Source organism: Apis mellifera, linkage group LG16 (assembly GCF_003254395.2).
Source record: "Apis mellifera strain DH4 linkage group LG16, Amel_HAv3.1, whole genome shotgun sequence".
In the NCBI taxonomy this organism is placed as follows: Eukaryota; Metazoa; Arthropoda; class Insecta; order Hymenoptera; family Apidae; genus Apis; species Apis mellifera.
The window spans coordinates 2,855,497-2,879,821 of record NC_037653.1 but is presented as its reverse complement, the minus strand read 5'-3'; the positions used below and the strand labels follow the sequence as shown (position 1 = coordinate 2,879,821).

Here is a 24,325-nt window from a genome sequence, read left to right as displayed (position 1 = left end):
TTGTACAGGTGTTATAGACCGATGATACGAGAAGTTGTATACGTTTTTCGTTGCACTGTTTAGCTTTTTACGTGTTTGAAATTCATAAATTTATTCTCCACGTAATTTTCCTTTTTTTACAATGTCTAAAGAATCATAAATTTCGTATATTTAAAAAATACGTATAAATCAATTATTTTAATTAACAAGCGATCGTCTATCCAAATTCGTTTATATTCGATAAAATCTTCGACAAAAACGAGGGCAAGTTCGCAGGGATCGTCGCGTCGCGTGAATGAAAAACTTGCACCGCGCACGCGCAATCGCGTTTGCACGCGTTGCCGCAAGAAAAGGAGAAAAATATATATGAAAAATATATACGAAGCAACTGGTGGGTAGGAAAAGATTACGCGAGAAAGAGGATAGGGAAAAAAAGGAAGAGGAACGGAGACGATACAATCGGGATAAAACGCGTCTCTGTTAAAAAGAGACGCGAACACGATGAGGGTGGGAACCGGTGCGCGGGGAAGGGCGAGGGGTGCTTCGCACGCTTCAGCACACGTACGATGCTCCGTTACGCGCATGCGCCATCCCGCGAGCGGTTTCCATCTCCAACAGGCGACCGACGGGCCCCGCGCATTGCTAAAGCGACCAAATAATCTGGATGGGTTGTTGTATACCGTGCGAGTTGCGTCTAGTGGGAGAAGGAGGGCCTGCCGACCGAGCAATAAAAGTGGGGATTAAATCTGCCCGCGGTGGGGATGAAACTCGGGGCCCGGCCTGGCGAGGAGGCAACGGAGTCTCAGTCGTTCACCAGAGATCGGTCGTTCATGTATGCTGCTCGATCTGCGGCCCCTGTCCAGGATAACTGTAAATCCGTGACAAAGAAAGAGAGAGACAGTAAAGAAAGGAAGAGACAGAGTAAAAGACAGACCTTGGACTGACCGCGGGCAGAGTAGCTAAGTAATCGATCTCTCAACATTCGCGTACATCGTGTATGAAACGTAAATAATAGTGACTGTTGGAACAGTGATCGAAGAGAAACTTTCGTTTCGTTTAATTATAATATATTATTATTATTATTGTTGTTAACAATATATCGTCGCAGATTTTTTCTCTCTCTCACTCACTCTCTTTCTCTCTCTCTCGAAATGAATTTTAACAGGGAATGCCATGCCTTCTAACTTGCTAACTTCGGATCATTGACATTTGGGATCCCGAGATTCGTCTGAAAGTGAATAAACGCAAATCGCAGTTTTTTTTTTTTTTTTGGAAACGGAACGGACAGTGATTTGACAGCTGATTGCTTGAAAACTTCGAAAAAGAGAAGAACTGATCGGAAGAAGTGATTATTTGTGCTGCGATTGATGGTTCAGAGGAATGCTATTGAGATCGGACGTGGGAATGGTGGCGTGAAACAGCAAGGCAAAAGTCACGTTAACACGCGTAAACGCACATCAGGATGCCAAAAATCTTCCTGATCAAAAATCGGCTGCACCAGCAGCAACTGAGGTTGCTGGAAGCGCAGCACCTTGGGAAAAGCCCGCCACCCTGTAGTGGTAAAGAAAGTCCTCTTGGCAGTGCCGAACCTCTCAGTCTTATTGTGAATAAACATCAATGTAAGTTTTTTTTTTTTTTTAGATTAATTAATCAATATTATCAACGACCAAGAGAATTTTCTAGATTACCATAAAAACAATATAATATATCATTTCGATCGAACACCATCGAGTAATTTATCTTGAATTTTTTTTTTTTCTTATCTTAATTGAGAAATTATTCTTAAAATATATTTCGATGGATTCTGAAGATCAATTTATTTAATCAGATTTAATTTCACAACGTGGTTTGAATAATTTTATAAATCAATATACGTAAATTGAAGAGATATTGAAATAATTTAGAAAAAAGAAAAATTTGTAACAATTTTACCAACACGCGATAAGAAGATTCGCTGCAAAGATTGTAAAGCAGGTTTCGGCCGGTTCATTAAAATTCTCCGTTTCCTTCGACTCGGTAAGACTCTCCTCCTTTCTTGCACTTCACTGTCCTAAGAAAGAAAAGGGGAAAAAATGCGCGCGCGCGAGAATATTTTAGGCCAGGCTGCAGGTGCAAACAACAAGAGTCCGTGTGCACAGGTGCCGTTGCAATTTAGAAGTGCATTTGCAAATTTGATTTGTAACACGCTGTCATTATCTTTTTCGCGTTTTATGTCATTGTTCCACGATCGGATTATTACATTAACGAATTATTCTCAACTGTTTGATTTGACGTAAGAAATCGATTGAGAGAAAAAAAAAGGAAATTCAATCGCAAGATTAATTTCGAAAGGATAGCCAATTATCGTGGATTATATAATAATTCGTGACTTTTTTTTTTAAATCAACGGTATATAACGATATATGTAAATAAGTTTATTTCTACGAAGAAATTTTTATCATTTCAACTAAATCATTCAAAGCAAAAAAAAAAAAATATTCTAATTCATTTTTTTCCATCACTGAACGTCATGAAGATATAAACGAGGAAACTTAATTCGATATTTTATTTAAATTTCCAAACTTTCTTAAATTTCTTAAATTATGTATCCAGTAGATGTAATAATGTCATTTTAACGTGATTGAACGTATAACAGTAGTGGAATAATGATGGATGAAAGAAAGAAAATTAGTCAGTATTTCCATGCGCAAAATCGGTGGCTGATTTTAGGTTATGTAATTCATTGAAAAGACAGGTTAATTGAGTGTTTAGCCGGAGGCGCCTATTCGCAGGCATAACGCGCGATGGTAGTCTGACGCGATTCTTTTACAACGGTATAGTGAGTAGACAGAAACGATGAAGTTGGTCCTAAACTGGTTTAGAAAAATGACTCGAACCGGTTCCTCGTTTTTCGTCGCCCCTTCCATTTTTCTCTCTCTCTCTCTCTCTCTCTTTCTCTATTGGCGCAGACACGGTCGATCGTTTCGAGAGCTCGATGTCGATGGCCTCGCGTATCGCATACCGCAGGTGCAAATTTACTTTCCCACAACGTCGTTACTCGTTAACCGTATTATCTCGTGTTATCAATTAAATACGTTGCATTGACGAGTTTTTTTATTTCTCGAAAAAATTTCTTCCAAAATAATAATCGAATAGAATTGGAACAACTAGAACGAGCTTTATTTTCGGGCATTCTTGATTATCGATCGATAAACCGAATCGCTAAGCTGTTTCGATAATTATCACCGTCCATCGCGCAGCTGTAAATTTGCAACCGTATTTCTTTGATGAAATATTAATTTAATGGAATAATAAAGGCTAGTCGGATTGGGATGAGATAAGACGCTCGTTATTTTATTATATGAAAATGTTAATTTATCGGTGTTTAGTGGGAATCTTCTTTTATTTAGGATCCCTTCTTTCATATTTAATTATCGTATTTAATTATTAATGTCAACTATATAGTATACGAAAAAAACTATAGTTACTGTATTCAATATCTATGATGTGATTGTTTAATTATATGAAAAAAAATTATAACGTTTTTTATTATTTTGCAATATTTCAATGGATATTAACATTACGATATTTGTTTCATATCTGTTTAAAAAAATTATTAATGAAATTATATTATTATTGTGCAAATTGTTCGAAAACTTTCGAATTGCTGAAAACGAAATTATTATATATTTTTGTAGAAAATAAAATAATATTTACTTCTCTTATAATTCGAAGAATTGTGAAAATATACGTACTTACTTTCAAGGGCTACGAAAGTCAAACGTCGTCTCAAGTTTCTAGATAAAAAGCGGTATAAGTGGAAAAGGATAGTTGGCGAAAGACGAAGATGGATTGAAAACTTACGAGTTCTAAGGACTTCTTTATTAGTATAGGGGATGAGCGTTTGAAAATATGTAATGTTTCAGCATATAAATGGAGAAATAAGAGAATAACTTAAACTTGTCGCTTATATTACAATATATTACTATTTTCATGTAATTAATTAAAACTGATTGAAACAAGATTATATATAGATATAGCGATATATAGAGAATTGTACAAAGGATAAATCTATTTGTTTCACGAAAAAAAAAAAAATTCATTTTAAATTGAAATTTATTCCGAGTAGATTATAAAAGATTAATTATCGATGATACAATGCAATTGTTTCACCTTCGTAGTTGCATCGATGTCCCGTTAAAATATTACAAGATAGAGAATCCATTGAATAATTAATAATATTAATAAAAGTCTACTTTAGGTAGTACTTTGTATCCAGATTTATCGCGTCTAGTCATTAGATGAGATTTAAATTTGATTTATCTTTGCTGATACATCGATCGTGACCGCGTGAAAGTAAATTCAATTCGTATTCAATTTTTCTGTATACGCATTCGTGTATTTTAGCGGCACAATAATCTCTTCGAAACGCGGCGCTTCCACGTTTCTTATATGCGGAGACATCGACGCCCGCATAAGCGAGACGCCGCGATACCTTTTTAATGCGTTTCAGCATTAGCATAATTTGCCTGCATATTATATAGCGAATAATCGTGACATCGTGATTCTTCTATTCACTGTATACAATATACAGCGTGTTCAATTATTCCTAAACTTTCGAATTTTGTATATTAAGAATATTATGTATATTGATCCTTATTAAAAGGATCGTCATATATTATACACGTCGTGCATACATCATTTTTCAGATTTCTACGAATTTAAAATTTACTTCTCTTACAATTTAATATTTACTTAGAAAAGATATATTCATATATAATTTTCCTGTAAAATAATTTACAATTAATATATATTGATTATTTTGGATATAAAAAAAATTTTATAATTAAATTTAAACAAGAAATTCCAATTCTAGATTATTATATCTTATAATAATTTTTAGAAAATGAAATTTTTTTTTTTTTTTTGAAAAAAGAATATTCAGCTATCAATATATTCATATATAATTTTCGTGTTTTCAAAATAATTTACAATTAATATATATTGATCGATTATTTCGGATGTAAAAAAAATTTTATAATTAAATTTAAACGAGAAATTCCAATTCTTAAATATTGTTTTTTAAAAAAAAAAAAATCTCATTTTCTAAAAATTATATCTTATAATAATTTTTAAAAAATTTTTAAAAAAAGATTTTTTTTTGAAAAAAGAATATTCAGCTATCAATATATTTATATTGATAATATATAATTTTCGTGTAAAATAATTTACAATTAATATATATTGATCGATTATTTCGGATGTAAAAAAAATTTTATAATTAAATTTAAACGAGAAATTCCAATTCTAGATTATTATATTTTATAATAATTTTTAAAAAATGAAATTTTTTTTTTGAAAAAAGAATATTCAGCTATCAATATATTTATATATAATTTTTCTATAAAATAATTTATAATTATATATTGATCGATTATTTCGGACGTAAAAAAAATTTTATAATTAAATTTAAACGAGAAATTTCAATTTTTGATGAAATTCTTTTTTCAAAAAAAAAAAAAATCTCATTTTCTAAAAATTATTATAAGATACAATAATTTTTAGAAAGTGAGATTTTTTTTTATAATATTATATTTTATAATAATCTTATAATAATTTTTAGAAAATGAGATTTTTTTCTTATATCTTATAATAATATGGATTTTTTTTTATAATATTATATTTTATAATAATCTTATAATAATTTTCAGAAAATGAGATTTTTTTTATATCTTATAATAATATGGATTTTTTAAAAAGGATTTTCAATTATTTTAACGCAATATCAACTAATCATCGATTATCATTGGATTTGGAATAACATTTAATGATATATAAAATTTTATTCTGTTGTTCGAGCGATTTTAAAAAAGAATTCAAAAGAAAAATATACATTCGGGATAAATTGTTTTTAGGCGCGCTTTACTCATTACGATTCAATTTGGTCACGCATGCGTTACGCGATATTGCGCAACCCTCGCGCCCGTTACAATAAGAATTTTCAAGTTTCGCACGGTTCTCGTACATATTGCGCAACAACCCGAGAACGCTCACGATCGTCAATGTCTGTAATTCCACGACGGCCAAGGCGAGCCTCATATGTATATACCGATGTGTGTAGTATAGAGAGAATCCTGCGTCGGGTCGAGAACGGATCGCGAGAGAGAGAGAGAGAGAGAGAGGGGAACAGAAGGACGTAGCTGGTTCGCGTGGTCGTAAATAGAAAAGTGACCGAGAGGAACGTACATTCCACGAATCATAGAATTATTCTTATCGAGCGTTTGTTACTCGCGCGAAGATTTATCGTCGGCTACGGAAACTGGATGGACGATAAAGGAAATGGTGTTCGTGAAGATATACTTACATTCTCGCTTATGAATCATTGGAAGTAATGACTCGAAATTAATAGAAAATAGTTTTTACACATAAGTAAATTATTTTATAAATTTTATCATACCAGTTCTACGATATTTTACATTGATCTGATAAAATATCTTTGTCCCGGATATTATTATTATAACGAGTTGGATATATGATAGATTGATATAATATTAATATCGTTAAAATGTTTATTTATTGACAGTTTAAGTGATTCATTTTTCTATGAAACAAGTGTGCTAAAAAATTAACATTATCAGTTTTCATTACATTATTAAAAATTCTATCTCTAATTAACACGTTAGATATTATTATTTTCAAAAATCTTAGAACTTTCATTGGAAAAAAATTAAATAGAAAATTACTTGATTTAATACTTTACATAATAAGTAAATAACAAAAGTGTTAATATATTTTAATGAATTTTTGATCTATTTGTAATTATATTGAAAAAAAATAATTTTAACGATAACAACACGTTATTTTATTAATTTCACAAAAGGTATAATGAAAGGAAGAAAACTCGAGTCTTTTACTATTTTGAACCAAACGCGGTACTATTTAAAATTGTGTCACTTTCCAAAGGTAGTAGCGTATTCACAGTCTAGTCTGCATGCTCGTGATGGAATAGGCGAACACACGTTGCACCAGTCAGAGGCGACGTTCGGCTGTCGTTGACACATAGGTTATCGCGCACCTGTGCCAAAGACTAGTACACCAGGATGTGCAGTCATTGTGACGAATTACAATGCACTGCTCGCAGTGTTCATCATGCGTGCATTTCACGCGTGTGCGTGTCCTTACCTGTGTGTACTGGTATGTGGGTATTAGAGGTATAGGTTTCCTCTAGCGATGGCAATGACAACCAATATTTTAAAAAACTCGTCAAAATAATTTAATATTCTTTACTGCTAAATTTTCATCGAAACTTTACAATTTTTCATGATAAATTATAACAAATATTTGATTCGTGAAGAAATCAATGAAAAATCAATGGTAAATAATTTATAAACAGGTATAAATTTTAATTTAGAAATAAAATGAAGGTATCCTATTTTATATATTTTTACTCTACTTTGCTCATCGTTCTAAAAGTATTAAATAGTCGAAAACGACGTATATGTATTATATATGTATTACTATGTATTACTATTGTATATGTATTGCTATACGTAGAATCAGCAATGGTAGTCCATCCGCAAGGACTGTGTGGCGGTCGCAACAGATTTATCGAGCCGAGCATTTTCTGCACTTGGCCCCTTTGCTTCGAAAGAATTTCGGTCACGGCCCTCTTGCGCCATTAGCCTCCGCGGCACGGTAGTCGTTAATGCGGCTGTTTCTGTGCGCGGGGAGACTCTTGGCGTGTCATGCGCGTGTGCGCCGCGGCGTACGTCGGTGAACAGGTGCTCGTGTGTGTGCACACGCTAGCCAGACGTACATCGTACTTTTCTGTTCTTCTACCTGCTTACACCGCTTTCGACCACGAGAGCTGAACCTGTTCTCTTCTCGCACTGCCAGAGGTCCACGTCGTGTCGTTTCAAAGCCAACCGACGCGACATATCTCTCTCCCCTGGCATTCATTCCGTTTACTGGCATCTCCCCTCGAAGAGTGTTGTATATATCCTCCGATTATCTTCGTTTTAGTTGGTTAATTAGAATTTACATTCACGATTAAAACTCGATAATGAGATTCGGCTTTTTTTTTTTTTTGTAAAGAATATTAATAAGCAATGGATTATTTGATAAAAATGAATGACGAAATAATCGATAATGTATTGATGATTAGAGACGTCAATTGATATTTTTTTTTGTTTATGAAAAATTAGTATTGGAAGACTGCATAATTGCAAAGAGAATAATTTTATATTTTTATAAAAAATGTATAAATTTAAATAGAGATTTATTTCATTCTATAAATTTGTTAATATTTTTTTTAAATATTATAAATAAAAATTTATATTTTCTATTAATAAATGTAATTATTATATAAATACATATTTCACAAAAAATTAAATTTCTTTCTTAGTCAGCAACTTGGTTGAAAATAGAAATTAATACGTATCTTCCTAGAAATCCTAATGTTCATAATATTTACTTGAGCAAACTCAGAACTTGGAATTGACCGCAAGCAAGAAACGAAATTCGAGGCTCGTTTTATCTTTGTCAATAACGAGGATTATAAGTAGAAAACGACAGCGAAAGATTCAACGAAAGACGAAGAGGGACTGAAAGTTCAAGCGTTTAAAGAAAATTATGATGCTTTGTTCGGTGTGAAATTATTCGCTTCACTGAGTCCAACAGGACTAATTCTTAGAACAGAGAAAAATAAAATATTTTCTCAAATAGTTTTTGTTTGGAAACATTTCTATATTTATACTTTAATTTATTAATAAGTAATAGTCGAAATATGGTAATAAATTTTTATTTATTATTTTGAAGATATTCGTTTTCATTATTTTTAAAAATATAGAAACTAAAATTATATACATACATAGTAGCATACAATTCACAAATCTTTTATTTTAATCTTTTACCACTCAAAGTATCAAAGTGAAATATATTTAAATATATATAAACTAGAGGAACATTGATAGATGAAATATTTTGTTGTATTGTAACACAAAAATAAAAATATTTATATTTCTTACAATTTAACATTTTAAAATTTATTGAACTTTAAAAAAAGGAGTTAAAAGAAAAATTCATCATAGAATTAAATAACGACTCAACTTCCTCAGAAGTTTATTTTTTCAAGGCAGATGCATGGTTGCACCTGTAACTAATCAGTTTCGTTTGTTTTGAATCTACGTGCAATGCTGTTCCATTGTCTTTTATACTAAACGAATAACGATATTTTGAATCTTTCTGTATCTTTCTATATATTTTGTAATATATATAAAAATTATAATTTTTTTTCAAACTTTATATATTAATTAAATTTTATTCAAAAATATATTTAATATTATGACAACCAATTAATTTCAAATATAAATTAAAACATTCACTGTAAAAAATCGACAATGTTAAAAAAATAAAAATAAATAAATATATAAATGTTATATGTAATAATAGTTAATGGATATTAATATTATAATATTTTTTTTCTTTATAAATTATTATATATAAATCATTGAAATTGATCAATTGACGATAATAAAATATTTGAAGATTTTCTAAAACAAATTATGAAACGAAACTGATCAGAAACTGTAAAGGACAAGCAGGTGCATTCACAGAAAGAAATAAAATGAAGTTTTGATCGAACTGTAAAAACTGTTTTTTTCGCAGTATTCATTTCCATCTACGATTGAAAAAAACACATATTCGAATGAGAGGAATCGGCGAATTTCATTCGCGACTCGTGTTATTACGTTCAACAAACACTGTAATTAGGAAGCTATCGCACGTCCAGTTGATCGCGATCTTCCATCCGAGCACACGAATATCGTGACATCTTGCTCAAGTATTATTCTTCGTAATAAACGAATATATACGATATAAATGAAAATTTAAAGTCCGAAAATTACACGCATGCAAATTTTATTATTCTTGATATAATTTTGTATAACGACATGAATGAAAATTTTAGAATTTAAATTCTTGAATTAAAATTCCTAAATTCTCTGAAATTTTAAAAGAATGATTATCTTTTTTTTTTTTATTCGAAAAGTATAATAATACTAATCAACTAATCATTCTTTTATGAAAAATTTAATTTTTATTACATTTATAAAATATATGTAAATTATTAGTAGATTTATAATCTTTTCGATATAAAAAAATTATCTATATTCTATAAACGAAATTTACATAATATTGTAATAATATAAAATCTAAAAATATAAAATTCTTGGAATAACAAAGAGTATAATTTTAACAATTGTAAAAAATTAAAATTATCACCTAGATTTTTTTTATTTGTAATTTTCTAATCGAAATACATCTTTTTTTTTTGTTTTTAAAAATAAACATTCTTCCAAATACTTTTCAATTCAAATGTTTTTCGAGCTGTAACAAAACATTGCGACGCAAGCGTGACTCGTTGCTGCGATTTTGCGATAACTAATGTGCGAAACGATTGTGACTGACAGGAAAGAAAAAAGAGGGGAAAATTTTCCACTTTGGAATATTGAAATTATCGTCCGGTCGAATAACGCGGGACAGCATCGTACCGGTTTTTCCTGCGCGTTTTTCTTGTAAATATCGTTACGCTGAGAGGTGGAACACGCCGATTAACGTTATGTATGTTTTTCCGTAATGCGTCGGTACAACGAATGTCAAGGCTTCACGTAGATCTCGAAAACATGTTTCACGCGTGCGTCCAATTCGATGCGACTTGGTGCGCTTTAATCGATAGAAAAAAAAAAAAAAAAAAAGTAAGCAAAAAATGAAAACTTGCTAGGCTATTTGCATCCCATTATAACGAAACACTATTTTGTCTTATGCTAATACGAACTTTGTTTATTCATGAAGAAGATTTTTCCAATGTACCATGATGATACTTTTAGCACATGCTAAAGATGGATATTTTTGCATTTGTTATCTTACGTTCTCTAAAATCATATATTATTTAACGAATTATCTCGATAAACAAATTTTTAATGAAATATCGTAAGATTATCATTTATGGAAGCAACAATTACAATACATAGACTTTCTCTCATAGAGAATTAGAAACAGTTTAATTTATTTATTTTAAAAAAACGACACAAGGAAAATAAGAAAGAAGATACAACTCTTCAACTTAAAGAACAGTGAGGATGAATATTGAGTGAAAAAAAATTCTCAAGAAAAGTTCAAGCATACGAATAAAATATTTATTGGTAAATCTATTAACGAGAGAGGTAAGTGTTTCAAGAATTATCGCCATTTTTAAATTTACACTTAAAACTTATTTTCACTTCTTAACGAGAGTGAGAATAGGCTAAATAAAAAAGGATATCGATACTCGACTTTTCCTTGACGCAATATGTGAAAAAATACAAAGAATGAAAATCTATCTACAGATTTACAAATAACGAATTTCAATTTTTATTATTCAAATTCCATTCTATCAAGAAGTATCATAGTGTATCGATATTATTAACCAGGGATCTCGTGATTTTTCAAACGATAGCATTGTTCCACATTTTCTCATCGCGATTTTTCGCCGAGGTCAAGCGCGAAATACGATCTGCCTTGATCTTCCGTTCCGCGCTGCTGTGGAAAGGTTGCTCTCCTCCGCGCGAGGAGGGAGGGGCGCGTTAGAGGGAGAAACGTTGTGTTCGGAGAAGAATTAACGGACGCGACAGGAGGAGGGACACTCGTGTGCGCGCCTCCATTACGTAAGGCAACCGTATAGCTGCGTGTGCAGTGTCACCTTGCTGTTCGCGATGCTTCGACCCACGCACGGTACCGCTACGCAAACGCTACATAGATATACGGCGTAGCTAGCCGTCTTTGTCTCCACGAAAGATCTTCCTTTTCCGATTTTGTTTTTCCATATTTCGCTTATTTATTTTTTGAACAAAGTTTTTTTATTTATTATTCTATGGAAAGTGAAGCACTGTTTTCATTCTTTTCTTTTTTGGAAGAATTAATATTTAAAAATTTTAATCTTATTTCATTTAAACTTGTTCCTCAAATTAAGATATAATATATATTAATATTAATTCGTATATTTTGAGTGGATAGTATTTGATAATTAAAATTACATCATGATATAATATATTGAAGTTATATATCGTATATATAAAAATATAAAATATTCAATCTATTTTCAGTGTCTGAGAAATAAGAGAACGGAATATAATCTTCTTCCATGCTTATTGCGTTTCAATTAAACGAAACATAAATATTTAATTTACATAGAGTAATAAATATTTGCCCATGATTTATAAATTAAATTGAATTGATACGTTCGTAGGCAAGAGATTTATTTAATATCTCAGCTTTCTATTTATTTATTTGTTTCACTTTATTTCTGAATTTTCTCCAACTCTGTACCAAGCCAGCCAACTTATACTCGACACACGTGCATGACCAATAAGGTGTGACTGTTGAAAAGAATGCGTACCGCGAATAACAACGCGATCGACATTGTTCCCCGATGCCTTGCATCAAATCCGTGACAACCGGTCGACGCGACGGCTATGATTCAGACGGCGATGATGATTTGTGCATCGTTTTTTTATTATAATCGTAAATCGTGTATCGACGATTCGCGCTAATTATCAACGCTTTACGTGTTTCATGTGAATCATTTCGTGTCATTAAGAAAGCCTTCTTTTCAAAGGGCTTTCGGGAAAATTAAGGAAACGATGTCGCGCATTAAAACGCCATTAAGCGCATTATTATTTTGAAAAGTATTTTCTTGCAGGCTAATTATTCCATCTTGAAGAAATGAACAATGTTTGAATATGATGATAAATTTTTCAATGTGATACTCGTTAACAGGATTAACACTGTATATATTTATTTTTATAAAAATATATAAATGAAATTATAATTTATTAGCTCGTTCTCGAACATTTTTTTTTAATTAAATTATTAAATTCGCATGGAACGAAATCTCGTTAAATAAATTGTTTGGAAAATTGAAAATTATACGTATTCGATTTATTTGCAAATCATCCAAAAGATTCAAGTAATTGCTTTTGGATCGTTGCAAGAGACTCGCAAAACCTATCGGTTGCCTTATTTCGACGACCAAGACCTTGACTAATACAAATTGCACACGATCGAAGTACGCACGAGCTATCGATCTCCCGGCGGAGACAGGATGAGAAACGAATAAATCGAAAGACAAATTCATTGTTCGGTGGCCGCGTTGATTGCAATGTCCGTGTGAACGCGATAAAACGCGATAAACGGACAGCGTGCAAGCGGTGAAGGTTCGTAGCCAAAAGGAAAGGAAAGGAAAAACTGGAGAGAAAAAAAGGATCCAAGGAGTGGTCGGGCCGTAAGTAGGTCGGCTAAGTCGAGGCGTTTCGTTCGATTGAGCGGCGGACAACCACGAAGCCGACGTGAGGCCAATGGCTGACGAGCCGCGCGTCGCTTCTCCCGCCCGAACACGTTATTTCAAATCCGATCCCATCCTTTTGATCCAACGTTTATTCGCGTCGGGACACGAATTTTAATTCGGATTAGAACTTGATCCAATAGCTCGTGACAATATTTTTTTGTAAATCGACACTGGATCGAGAGTGATAGTCAATTATTTAGACAGTCACTATCCGAGATCGATTATTTGTGGAGAATATTTTATGAAAATAATTTGTGAGAAACTTGTGAAGTTTTTTTTTTTTTAATAATGCATTTTTGTATTGTTGTGAGAATAAACAAAGCTCATGTTATTCATTCTATAAATATTTTTAAATGTAGAATTGATCAAATAAAAAAATGCAAATTTGATTGATTTCTGATAGATTCAATGAACTCACAAGTATGCATATTGATTAAAATATCGAATCAAAATATTTACAAATAAGATCCTAAATTAAGTTTTTTCCTTTATGGATTATTAATTATAAATTGTATATATCAAATATATGGTAAAAAGATAATATAATTTGCATTCAAAATGTTACATTTTTTTTAAGAAATCAAAAATCGAATATTTTCCTTTCAAAGTGAAAGTTATTGTAACTTTAAGAGTACTTTTAAAATTTAATTGAAAACGGGATTTTAGATTTAAATCAATAATCAATTAGTATTACTAGTAACAGAATTCGAGAAAAAATATATACGACGTCATCTCATTCGTCATCGTAGATTCTTCAACCCGTTACTTTTTAACATCGAGCCTCGTGGGGCAGTCGAACGTTCTCGCTTGCCTTGGACCATATCTTTATAGCGATCGAGTTCGCAGGGTCCTCATTTAAAATGGAACTGTCTACGCAGTACGCTCGCTTATTATCTTCGCTGTATGTTTCTGCGATCAGGAATATTCGTGGATTGACAATGAGAATTAGAATAAATCATCAACACATAATACATTGCACGCGCGTATCTCAATGTCAAACCCGATCTTCATGATGTTTGATTTGTTTTTCTCTATCTTATTCATTATAATTTTCATCATTAATCTTCTATGATTGGATATCGTTTTTATTTATTTCCATTTCTTACGAGAGCATTGGCGTCGATATAAATTTCGATTGTTCAAAAATTGAATATAATATATTTATACGATAGAACGTATTTTGCATCGTGTTAATTTAATATAGAAGAAGAAACGTTACGAGGGTGTTGCGTACGGTCAAGGCTCGAACAGCTATCAGATCTTTCTCGTTCACCGAGACTCCGTCCAGTCGTTCAAGACTTCGTAACCGGTCTCCTCCTCCCCCTCCTTCTCCTTCCCCCACTCCGCCTACTCTTCCTTTCCCCCTCCCTCTCTCGCTCTTCCCCACGAAGCCTCGATTCGCGATAAGGATTCGAAGCGAGTGGATCCTCCGTACGGCTAAATTGCTCGAAAACTCGCAACAAGTAAAGTCGAATAGCCATCTCTCTCTCTCTCTCTCTCTCGGCGGAGAGCTCATTCCTGCCGAAGTAGACTCGAAGTACCGGTTCTTGTTTCTTTTTCTTTTTCTTTTTTTTTTTTTCCCTCTCTTGTAGCCTCCCTTTCTTCCTCTCTCCGTCGTCCGAGACAAATGAAAAGAAGGCAAGCCAATGGATGGAAAGAGACGAAGAGATAGGGACTTCCTTCGGGAAGGAGAGAAGAAGCGACTCGGAGAAGCGAGACGAAGAAAAAGATCGGTACACCGGTCACGAAGCTTGCGCAGGTATTTATAGCACGGCCCCGGACCTGTTCGAGGGATTTGGTCGGAGAATCTCACGTACACCGGTCGATTCTTTTCTACCCGAAGGTTGCTCAACCGTGGACGACGGAACCGCCATTTTGGTTATTCTCGAAGCGCGGGACTCTGTCGTCGCCGCCTTATGGTCGAACGTGTGACGCAACGTATTGCGTAAAAACGCGTTCGTTAGAAGCGGTTGGCCCACGGTCTTTGATATTATTACTATGAAATCTCCATCGATCGTGGAGACATGTTTTTCGCCCGAGGGAGACGAGGCTTTCGCGAATGGCGCGTTAGCGAGAATGAAGGTCATTGAAAATATTAACGATCGTCGACAAGTATCTTCTCTTAGAAAATTTATCAGATCTGAAAGAAATAAAAATTTATTCGTCAATGATTAAAAATCAAACATTTCCTCACATATCCGATCTAAATTAAAATTATTGCCACTGTTTTTATATATATTCTAAATATAGAATATCGAAGAAATCAATGATTTGCGTAAATATTTTAATAATCAATTCGCAATTGATCGATCGTAAGTCGTTAGATATTTCGATCGATGGAAAGAATGATTAAAAGCGAGGAGCGGAAATGGCTTTCCTCGTGACTGGCCCCATACTCGGCGCGCACGTGCTCGCAAAAAGCGGCGTGTCCTCGCGCTCGGTTTCCTGGTTTACGCTCGAATGGTTTCGCCGGCCGACACGATGTCCTCGTGCTCCATTCGCGAAACAGAGTCGGTGTCAAAGTCAAGAGAACGCAGGCGCGGAGAAGCGCCCCCCACCCCCTGCTAATGGAAACAGAAAATTACTAAACGCGGCGTCCCACCCGATTCGTGGCTGCGTGTAATTGCCTCCCGTATCCGTGTCCTTGGAGGGCGCTCCTCGCGCTCGCGTTTTACCCGTCATAAATACGATCGTCGAACGGTAGAAAGTTGCACGAATACCGAAACATGTAGCCTTTTTCAACTTGTATTTCCAAGGTTATCGTTATTTGATATTAAGAATGCCAAGAATTGGACGAAATAGGGAGAGTTGATTAAAGAACTTGTAAATATTTTTAAAGCTATTATATTATCCGATCGAAGTTGAGTTAGGTTAGGTTACGTAAATTGAACAATATACATTAAATATTAGGTATTAAAATTAAATACCGACAATTTTTTTAACATAATAATTTTCTCGACTATAAATGAATCAATTTAATTAATAAAACGTTTTAATACTCTTCTTTATTTCGTAACAAATTTTTACCTTAGTTTAAACGAATGTATTTATAATTATCTCAGGAATACCAACTGTACGAAAGAAAATGCGATTAAAATTCGCAAATTTAGTTCGGTTTTTGTCGAAACGAAAATTTTCAACGCGTCTGGAATACGTGATGAGCAATATGGATTCTCATGGAGTCGGGATGGCTGAATTTACGAGCAACCTTGAGGGGGTTCGTAGGTACCGTATGCTATACTCTCTTTCCGCGCGTCCTTCACGCACTGCCTCATAATTCGTCCTCGATCACCGACGTTATATTCAAAGCTATCGTTAAAAGTCACTGCTCTCCTATAGGGAATTCAATCTTATCTCTTCTGTTACCGTTTTAAACCACTTCGATCGATCTCGAATATTTATACATTTATTATATACGAAAGTTTCGAAACTTTTAATTTATTCGAATAATAATACAACTCGTTTATAAATTAATTTGTCATTTTATTTCGAACAGAGAAATTTTTTTAATCCAACAAGTTTACAATTTTTGAATGAAAAAAATTTGTAGATCGCGAGAAAACGGATGATGACCGTGCGACGACCCCGGAGTCGCTTCGCAGTAGCAGCCCGGCCTCGTCTCCACCCCCTCAATGGCAATCGACGAACACACCGAGTAACACGCCGCCCAGACGATTTATCTCGAGTATCCTCGGTGGGGATATCCCGTACGGAAGCAGGGGTCACGTTCTAACCAGGGCGGAGCGCAAGGAGTACAGCAATCCCCCAATCGCGCCCCCGTCCAGTGATGCTACGCAATTCCTCGCTAAATCGGAAAAATTGGTGTTGCCCAGACCAACCACCCCTCCGAAAGCGCCCAGGGTCGAGCCGCCCACACGGGTCTCGGTCATTCAAAGGGTCCCTCCTTCCCAAAGTCAATCGAGGAGGGAAGACAAGATCGAGGTGCCACAAACTCAAGAGCCGGAACAAGTAATTATATTTTCTCACACACTCTCGATATTTCCTTCTATATTTTATCTCTGTATATATATTCGAACACAAAAATGAAATTAAAATTATTATTATATCGATCCCTATAATAAAACTTCTCGAATTCAATTCTCGCGTTATCGAATCACCATATTATCTTATTATCAATATAGCTCTGTATGTTTGTCCTTCGAGCAACAGTAGTGGTGGTTAACGCCTCGCCAAGGCTAAACTTTTCCGCCCCTCCTTCCCTCTCCTCGCCAGGCGTGTACCAGGAAGAATTCTATACCAGAATACCAACGTTGTGTATATGCGTATGATCCAGAGAGGCGAGAGCAATCCTCGGAAATGGCGTGACAGTTGACGTTATCTTTGCAGGAGCAGCCTATCGATTACGCGGTGCCGAAGAGAAAGGAAGAGGACGAGGAGCGAGGCCGCGAAGGCGCAAAAGTGTCACGCGCCGCGATAGGCAACTCGATTGCCAGGCCTCTGCTGGCCATGAGACTGTCCGGTCCCCAAGTGGTCCACGCGGCCGCAGGCCACGGAAGATCGTCGAATTCCGGCGGGAGCGGCGGTTCCGGGTCCGGCAACACCTCCAGCGGCGGCGGCGGCAACTCGGGAGGCGGTTCCTCCTCCTCCTCCTCCTCGAATTCGGGCGGAAGTGGCGGTTACTGCGGGGGAGGAGCGGCCACTGGCGGTGGAGGTGGTGGTGGAGGTGGTGGCGGAGGTGCCGTGGGCGGAGGTGCGGGCGGCGGGATGAATCCCGGAGGAAACGGGGGCCGGGGAAATTACGGGCCAAGCTCGCCGCCCACCGGCTCCCTGCCGCCGTTCTACGAGTCGCTCAAAGGCGGCAATAATCTGGCGAATTTCGCGAATCAGTACAACACCACTCAAGGTATTGTTTTTATTGTTGGATTTATATGGAGAGAGAGAGGATCGTTCGTGTTATTAATCGTATCCTTGAGATATATTTTGTCAACATTTTGACGGTTGCTCAATTTTTCAAAAATATTTTCTATTCTATAGTAGTGTATGTATACTCGTTCAAAGCGGGTATGACAAGTTTCGATCCGATTAATTGGAGCGAGGAAAAGAGAAGTAAATTAATTGAATTGTAATTAATTGGCTCGATATATATTTTCATATATGTATTGAAAATTATATATAGGAATAATATAGGCGATATATATATATTTCGAATAAGATAAATTTCTATGTTCTATAAGTATAATAATTTAAAATAATCGTTTCAGGAAATGGATACCTGACACCATCGCCAACGGTGGGGATGGAATGCGACACCGGTCAGCAGGACGTGAACTCGCAGCATTCCCAATACAACGCTCAAGAAGGGAAGCAATACTCCCTGTTGCAAAATGTCTGCGCCTCGTACGGTTTAACGTTGAAGGAGGAAGAAGATTTGTCCCCGTACAAGATCCAAGCGAACGATCTGCTGTCCGGACAATATGGCGCATACGACATGACCGATACGGGAATGATGGTGGACATGGTGACTGGCGCTGTTGTGGATCCTCTTCAATTCACCGCCACTCTAACGTTCAGCTCACCTTCCGATCATACCGCCCTCTTGGAAAGCCTGAGCGACGCTGCCGACCTATTCCTGCCGAGATTACCGGCCGAAGATGGTAGCAACGATCTTCTCGAAGAATCGTTGCATTCGCCTGCTTCGGCTGGGAGCGGGATCGGCCAGGATAACGGGCAAATGACCACTCCTGTAGAGCCGAGCGTCGATCCTTTCCCAGAGCATAGCATGGCCTTGACTAGAAGCTTCGATACGTCGAGGTGAGATCGTGGTGTAATCCTCGAAATTGAGCTGCTTTTAAAATGCTGCACACCATGTTAAGTGATCATACGTTTCGAATTTTAAATTGTCTATTTGCTTTATTTCGTTTGCAATTCATTAAAAGAGTAATTAATAATTGCGAACCAACTCAAACTTTTAATTGAAATTATTCTTCGTGATACGTAGACTATGTTCATTTTTCATTTCAATAGCCTGATTCTTTTTTCTATCTGATCAGTTCATTCGAAAAATATTGTGTATTATTATGTACGTGTAATATTTAAACGTGAAACGATAATAATATGTGTAATTACAAGATCAACACAAAGATCAACAACAAAGAGCTCAGAATATAAATATAGAAAAAATTCGGTAGCTAAGATGTGTAAAATATATATCAAATCTTTGAAGAGCTTATAACATTGCTCTCAAAGCAATAAATTTACAACAGTTAGTTTGATGAATTTTAATTTTTATTTATCTTTATAGGATATTTATGTATGTATATTTTATCCATTTTAACGTTAAATTATTATGACAAGTCTTATAATATTCCTATTACTTAAATTGACAAATATGATCACTTTATATTTTCAGAAAAAAGTTCAATTGCAAAGGATTATTTTAGAATATTATTGTAAATAATAAAATGAGTGAATTCGAAAGATGCTCACTGACTATTGTTAAATAATACTAAAATGAATAACTATCTCTATATAGGCACTATACGGCAGCTCCTCAACATTTCAGCACTTCGAAATTAGGACTAACTTATGCTACAGGCGAATCGAGTTATCAATCCGTTTCAAAAGAACGGCCCGAACTCGCGCTTCACATTAATCAGAATCATCAACACCAATCCGAACCACAGCTGCAACAATTGCAGATACAGGTGCAGTTGCAGCAACAACAACAGCAACAACAAACAACGTCCACTTCACCTCATCAACAACAACATCAAGGATTACTCAGCCCGGGATTAAGCTTCACCGGTAGTGGTTAGTGTTTATATCGCTTCTTTCCGTTTCATTCTTCATGAAACAACTTGTACAAATCACTTTATTTTAACAATAATGTTTCCATAAATGGTTATACTTATACATCTCAATATGAGATTGTTTTTTATTTTATAGCATATATTCATCACATTCGTGTGATTTTGTTGATAAAAATGAAATCGTAATAATATCTATATGTACTTTTTCGTTTGTATCACTTTTCATATTCTCATATTTATATAGTTTTTCTTCTTGTCACTGTTGCCAAAAATATTATAAAAACGTGAAAACAAATTGAACGAGATGAAATTGAGAAATTCAATATGGCGAAAGATTATATGTCATTTAATTTGTTTTGAAATATTTCCATTTACGAAAGCATTAATGTAATTGCAAAATTAATTACAAATTATTCAAATATAGGTGATTTTAAAGTTTTAAATATACAATTGTGTTGACTTTAAGGTCTGGAACTAGATTCAGGTAGTAGCGTGGGTGGAAGTTTACCAAGTCCCGGAGCAGCGAGCTGTTCGTTAGACGCTGCTTCTACTAGTACGTCGCCATCTTGCGCTTTGATGGAGCATGCGCCTAGCCCAGCAGCCACTGTATCTTCGGCATCGGTAAATACTGTACAATCGACAGGTCCAGCCGGAGAACCACCACTGACGCAACGGGTCGGTGTACTGCAGCAAAGGGTAAGCACCCGAAATTGATACAGGCAAAAGCATACTTTATTTCTTTAGCAAATTCAATGCGACTAATTGAATCTGTATGGCACTGTTTTGTTTCGAATTAATTCGAAAGCTTGCCTCTCCTCTCCCCTTTGTCTTTTCTTATACAACTTTTTTCGTCTCTTAACACGTTCGGATTAAGATGTGAAAACAATTGTCGAAGATAGAAAATTGTAAAAATAAGAATTGAATATGATCATGTTAGTCATTATAAACAAGATTAGAAACTTTATTAGTCAAAATTAAATGATAGCATTACTTTTGATAAAAGAATTACCATATTTCTATAAGAATTAAAAAATAAGGAATTTTCATTAAGATTTTATATGTATTGTAACCAAATATTTTCCTAGTTTCTCATTTGTTCGTGCAAATCACTTTAATTACTTCTGCAAACATACTAATTTTTCTATATAACATTCCAAAAACATTGCCATATAGACAATTGAAAAAAGTAAAGTAACCTCAAAAAGATAATTGTTTATACAACTTTATACAAAAGTTTAGTATTATACTATTCGATTCAATTGCATTAAAGTCTACGCATATACACAATTATGCAATGCCAATCAAATTGAGTGCTTCATCCACTGTCACCGATTTAATTGCCAGAAGTAAATATATACCGATAGAATTCATTGTTTTTCTTTTATAGCTGGGATTACCTGGTGACTGTCAATTGGAGTTCGTGAACGGTGGCCACGGAATTAAAAATCCACTCGCGATTGAGGGTCAGAGACAGGCAGCGGCTAATCGCGAGGAAGAGAGAGCAGCTCGACCTCCGCCTGGCAAGGTAAACATCATTCTTTGACGTTTTTCCTCCCTACATACTGTATAATTTTATTAACTTGTCTCAAGATTAGCATTCCATAACCTGTATATTTACACACCTAGATTCTAGTTCCCGATTAGCGTTCCACTTTTGTTACATATTTCATGCAATTATATATATGTTTGCTCGATAACTCAAGGTTATAAAAGACAAAATAAATTATTTAAGAAATTGATCTTTCAGGACGACGATCCAAATCGTTTTACGTGCCGTGTGTGCAGCAAAAATTTCAGTCTGCAACGATTGTTGAATCGTCACATGAAATGCCACAGTGATGTGAAACGTTATTTATGCACATTCTGCGGTAAAGGCTTCAATGATACATTTGATTTGAAGAGGCATACTAGAACGCACACTGGTGTTCGACCATATAAATGCAATCTTTGTGAAAAGAGCTTTACCCAGAGGTGTTCCTTGGAAAGTCATTGTCTTAAAGTTCATGGTGTTCAACATCAATATGCCTATAAAGAACGTCGAACAAAGGTAAGAATTTGTATTTGTTCATTTGTAGATAACGAATAAATACACTTGAATACACTTGATAAATATAGTAAAATTATATATATATATATATATGTTTGTTTATATGCCAAATTTTTTCTTCAAATTTAACTTATTTGTAAACATAAATTTATTTGTTATATGAATATATATGAAAGTTAATTTAATAATAATAATTTATATTAATTATATTTGTTCTATTTAGGTATACGTGTGTGAAGAATGTGGTCATACGACACAGGAACCGGAGGTTCACTACCTACATTTGAAAGATAAGCATCCATACAGCCCGGCTTTGTTGAAATTTTACGATAAGCGACATTTCAAGTTTACCAACAGCAATTTCGCCAACATGCTGCTCCAGGTGCGCACGTAGACTCCGATTAGAGTATAGTATGACAATTTAAAATGTCGTCGTATAAATAAAAAAAAAAAAAAAAAAAAAAAAATGAAAGGTAACGAGAAAACATAATTACATGTTTCTTTGTACCTTGGGAGAAGCAAAAAATAAAATAAAAAATAAAATAAAATAAAATAAAACAAAAAAAACGTTCAAAATTAAAAATTATAAAGCTAGGTTGATAGGAAAAAGGGGTGGGGAGGGAAATGCATGAACGAAGAAGTTATATAAAATGAGTCGAGAGAGAAAAAGGTTATAGTTTCCTAAGAGCGATAAAAATAATAAATAGATAAATAATAAATAGAAAATGACGTGTAGAAATACGAAGACACGAGAACGAAAATCTCTATGAATATTCAAACAAAAGAATAGCAGATACAAGAACACGAAATTGTTCTTGGTCATGTAACTCTTCAGGGTGGCCTGTTGCAACGGGACTCGCGGAATACGGACAGCTGTGTAAAATCAGCCTCGAAAAGCCTTGAGGCGCCTCTTCAACGCTCCTCAACGTTGTTGCATCTGGGTCGAGCTTCCAGTTTCTGATGACTAATACGATGACTAAAACCCGACGGGAGGAAGAGAGAAGAGAAACGGCGGCGAAATGGAGAGAAGAAGAGGATAGCTGGTTCCGATTTTTTTTTAGAGGAAACTCGATCTAAAATGCCATCGAATCCCGAAGTAAACGTCGCGCGAAAAGTACCTGTAAGGTGGCTCCCCTCTAGCGGTGACACGTGACAGTATCGTGGGCCAATGGCGATCGGACTTGTATTAAAAAGAATTCTAAAAAGAAAAAAGAAATTGCAATTTCTCTATATAAGATTTAAACGGACTCGTGACTTTCAGACCTAGACGGAAAAACGAGAGAACATTATTTGTATACACAGTATTGCGCTACCGAGTACATACACGATCTTTTTTAGATTTTATCGATCTTAAGTTTATATATATATATATATGTACACGTGTATATGTATAATAGACTATGATATATATTTTTAGGTTAGAAAAAGAAGACACACAAGTCAGCTGTTAAAGAATTACACCTGAAAACTCGGATTGAACGTTTCAGGAATGACGATTATTTCTTCTCGTTGAGATTTTTTTTTTTTTCTAGGACGAGATGGGATACCAATTGATTTTTTCGAACGATTTTTTTTTTTTTCTTCTAGCGATGCACGGCAAGTTACGTTGCTTTCCGACTTAGATGGTGAAAAATTATGTAGAAATATCCGATATTGGAGATATATATATATATGTCGGATATTTCTCGAATTTTTGTTACACCGAGACAACGATATTATACTTCATTCGACGAACATATCGTGTCTCGAAGTAATTTTCTTATTTTTATTTCGTTGCATTCCTCGTTTTGACTGATGCGATTTCGGGGAAACATTTATTGCGGGAATGAATTTTTTTTTTTTTTTTCTTTTTCTTTTAAGTAGATGACTAATGCACCTTGGGAAATCTGTGATATAAGACACGATTTTACTCATTATACTCCAAGATTTCGCTTTTTGCACTTTGGTTCTTTCTTTGGGGTACGCACCGATGTAATGTGAGTGAGATTACACACACAAGTGTATACATTTTTTTTCGAATTCGAATATTGAACAAATAATCGATATTTTTTTTTTTTTTTTTTTATTATTTTTGACTTCATACATGATTTGTACTTTTTAAAAAGTTTTTTCGAAATTTTTAAAAAAATTAAGCAAAAAGGATACGTTTACGAATATTTTTTTTTTTTA

At 34.5% G+C, this 24,325-nt stretch overlaps 1 protein-coding gene across 8 annotated transcripts; it reads left to right on the top strand.

Moving 5' to 3' along the window:
- Positions 1–743: 743 nt before the first annotated feature.
- Positions 744–23,453, top strand: LOC552100 (transcriptional regulator ovo). 8 transcript variants are annotated; one of them, XM_026445929.1, is made up of 11 exons: positions 752–942; positions 1,145–1,598; positions 16,890–17,308; positions 17,687–18,203; positions 18,562–19,111; positions 19,833–20,110; positions 20,576–20,805; positions 21,497–21,634; positions 21,857–22,156; positions 22,380–22,538; positions 22,992–23,453. In XM_026445929.1, the coding sequence occupies exons 2-11, from the start codon at positions 1,442–1,444 to the stop codon at positions 23,115–23,117; spliced, it is 2,874 nt and encodes a 957-aa protein (XP_026301714.1). In that variant the 5' UTR covers positions 752–942; positions 1,145–1,441; the 3' UTR covers positions 23,118–23,453. The 8 variants fall into 8 exon arrangements, with proteins under 8 accessions (XP_026301718.1, XP_026301715.1, XP_026301717.1 ...); XM_026445928.1 differs by having other exon boundaries at positions 752–983; XM_026445933.1 differs by having other exon boundaries at positions 744–1,598; positions 19,863–20,110.
- The last annotated feature ends 872 nt before the right edge of the window (positions 23,454–24,325 follow it).

Bases quoted from the DNA above. Each gene is read 5' to 3' on its own strand.
- LOC552100 (XM_026445929.1), top strand. From the start codon at position 1,442: ATGCCAAAAATCTTCCTGATCAAAAATCGGCTGCACCAGCAGCAACTG. The intron at 21,635-21,856 runs GTAAACATCATT...TTGATCTTTCAG, and splicing joins CTCGACCTCCGCCTGGCAAG to GACGACGATCCAAATCGTTT. The intron at 22,539-22,991 runs GTGCGCACGTAG...GTAACTCTTCAG, and splicing joins TCGCCAACATGCTGCTCCAG to GGTGGCCTGTTGCAACGGGA.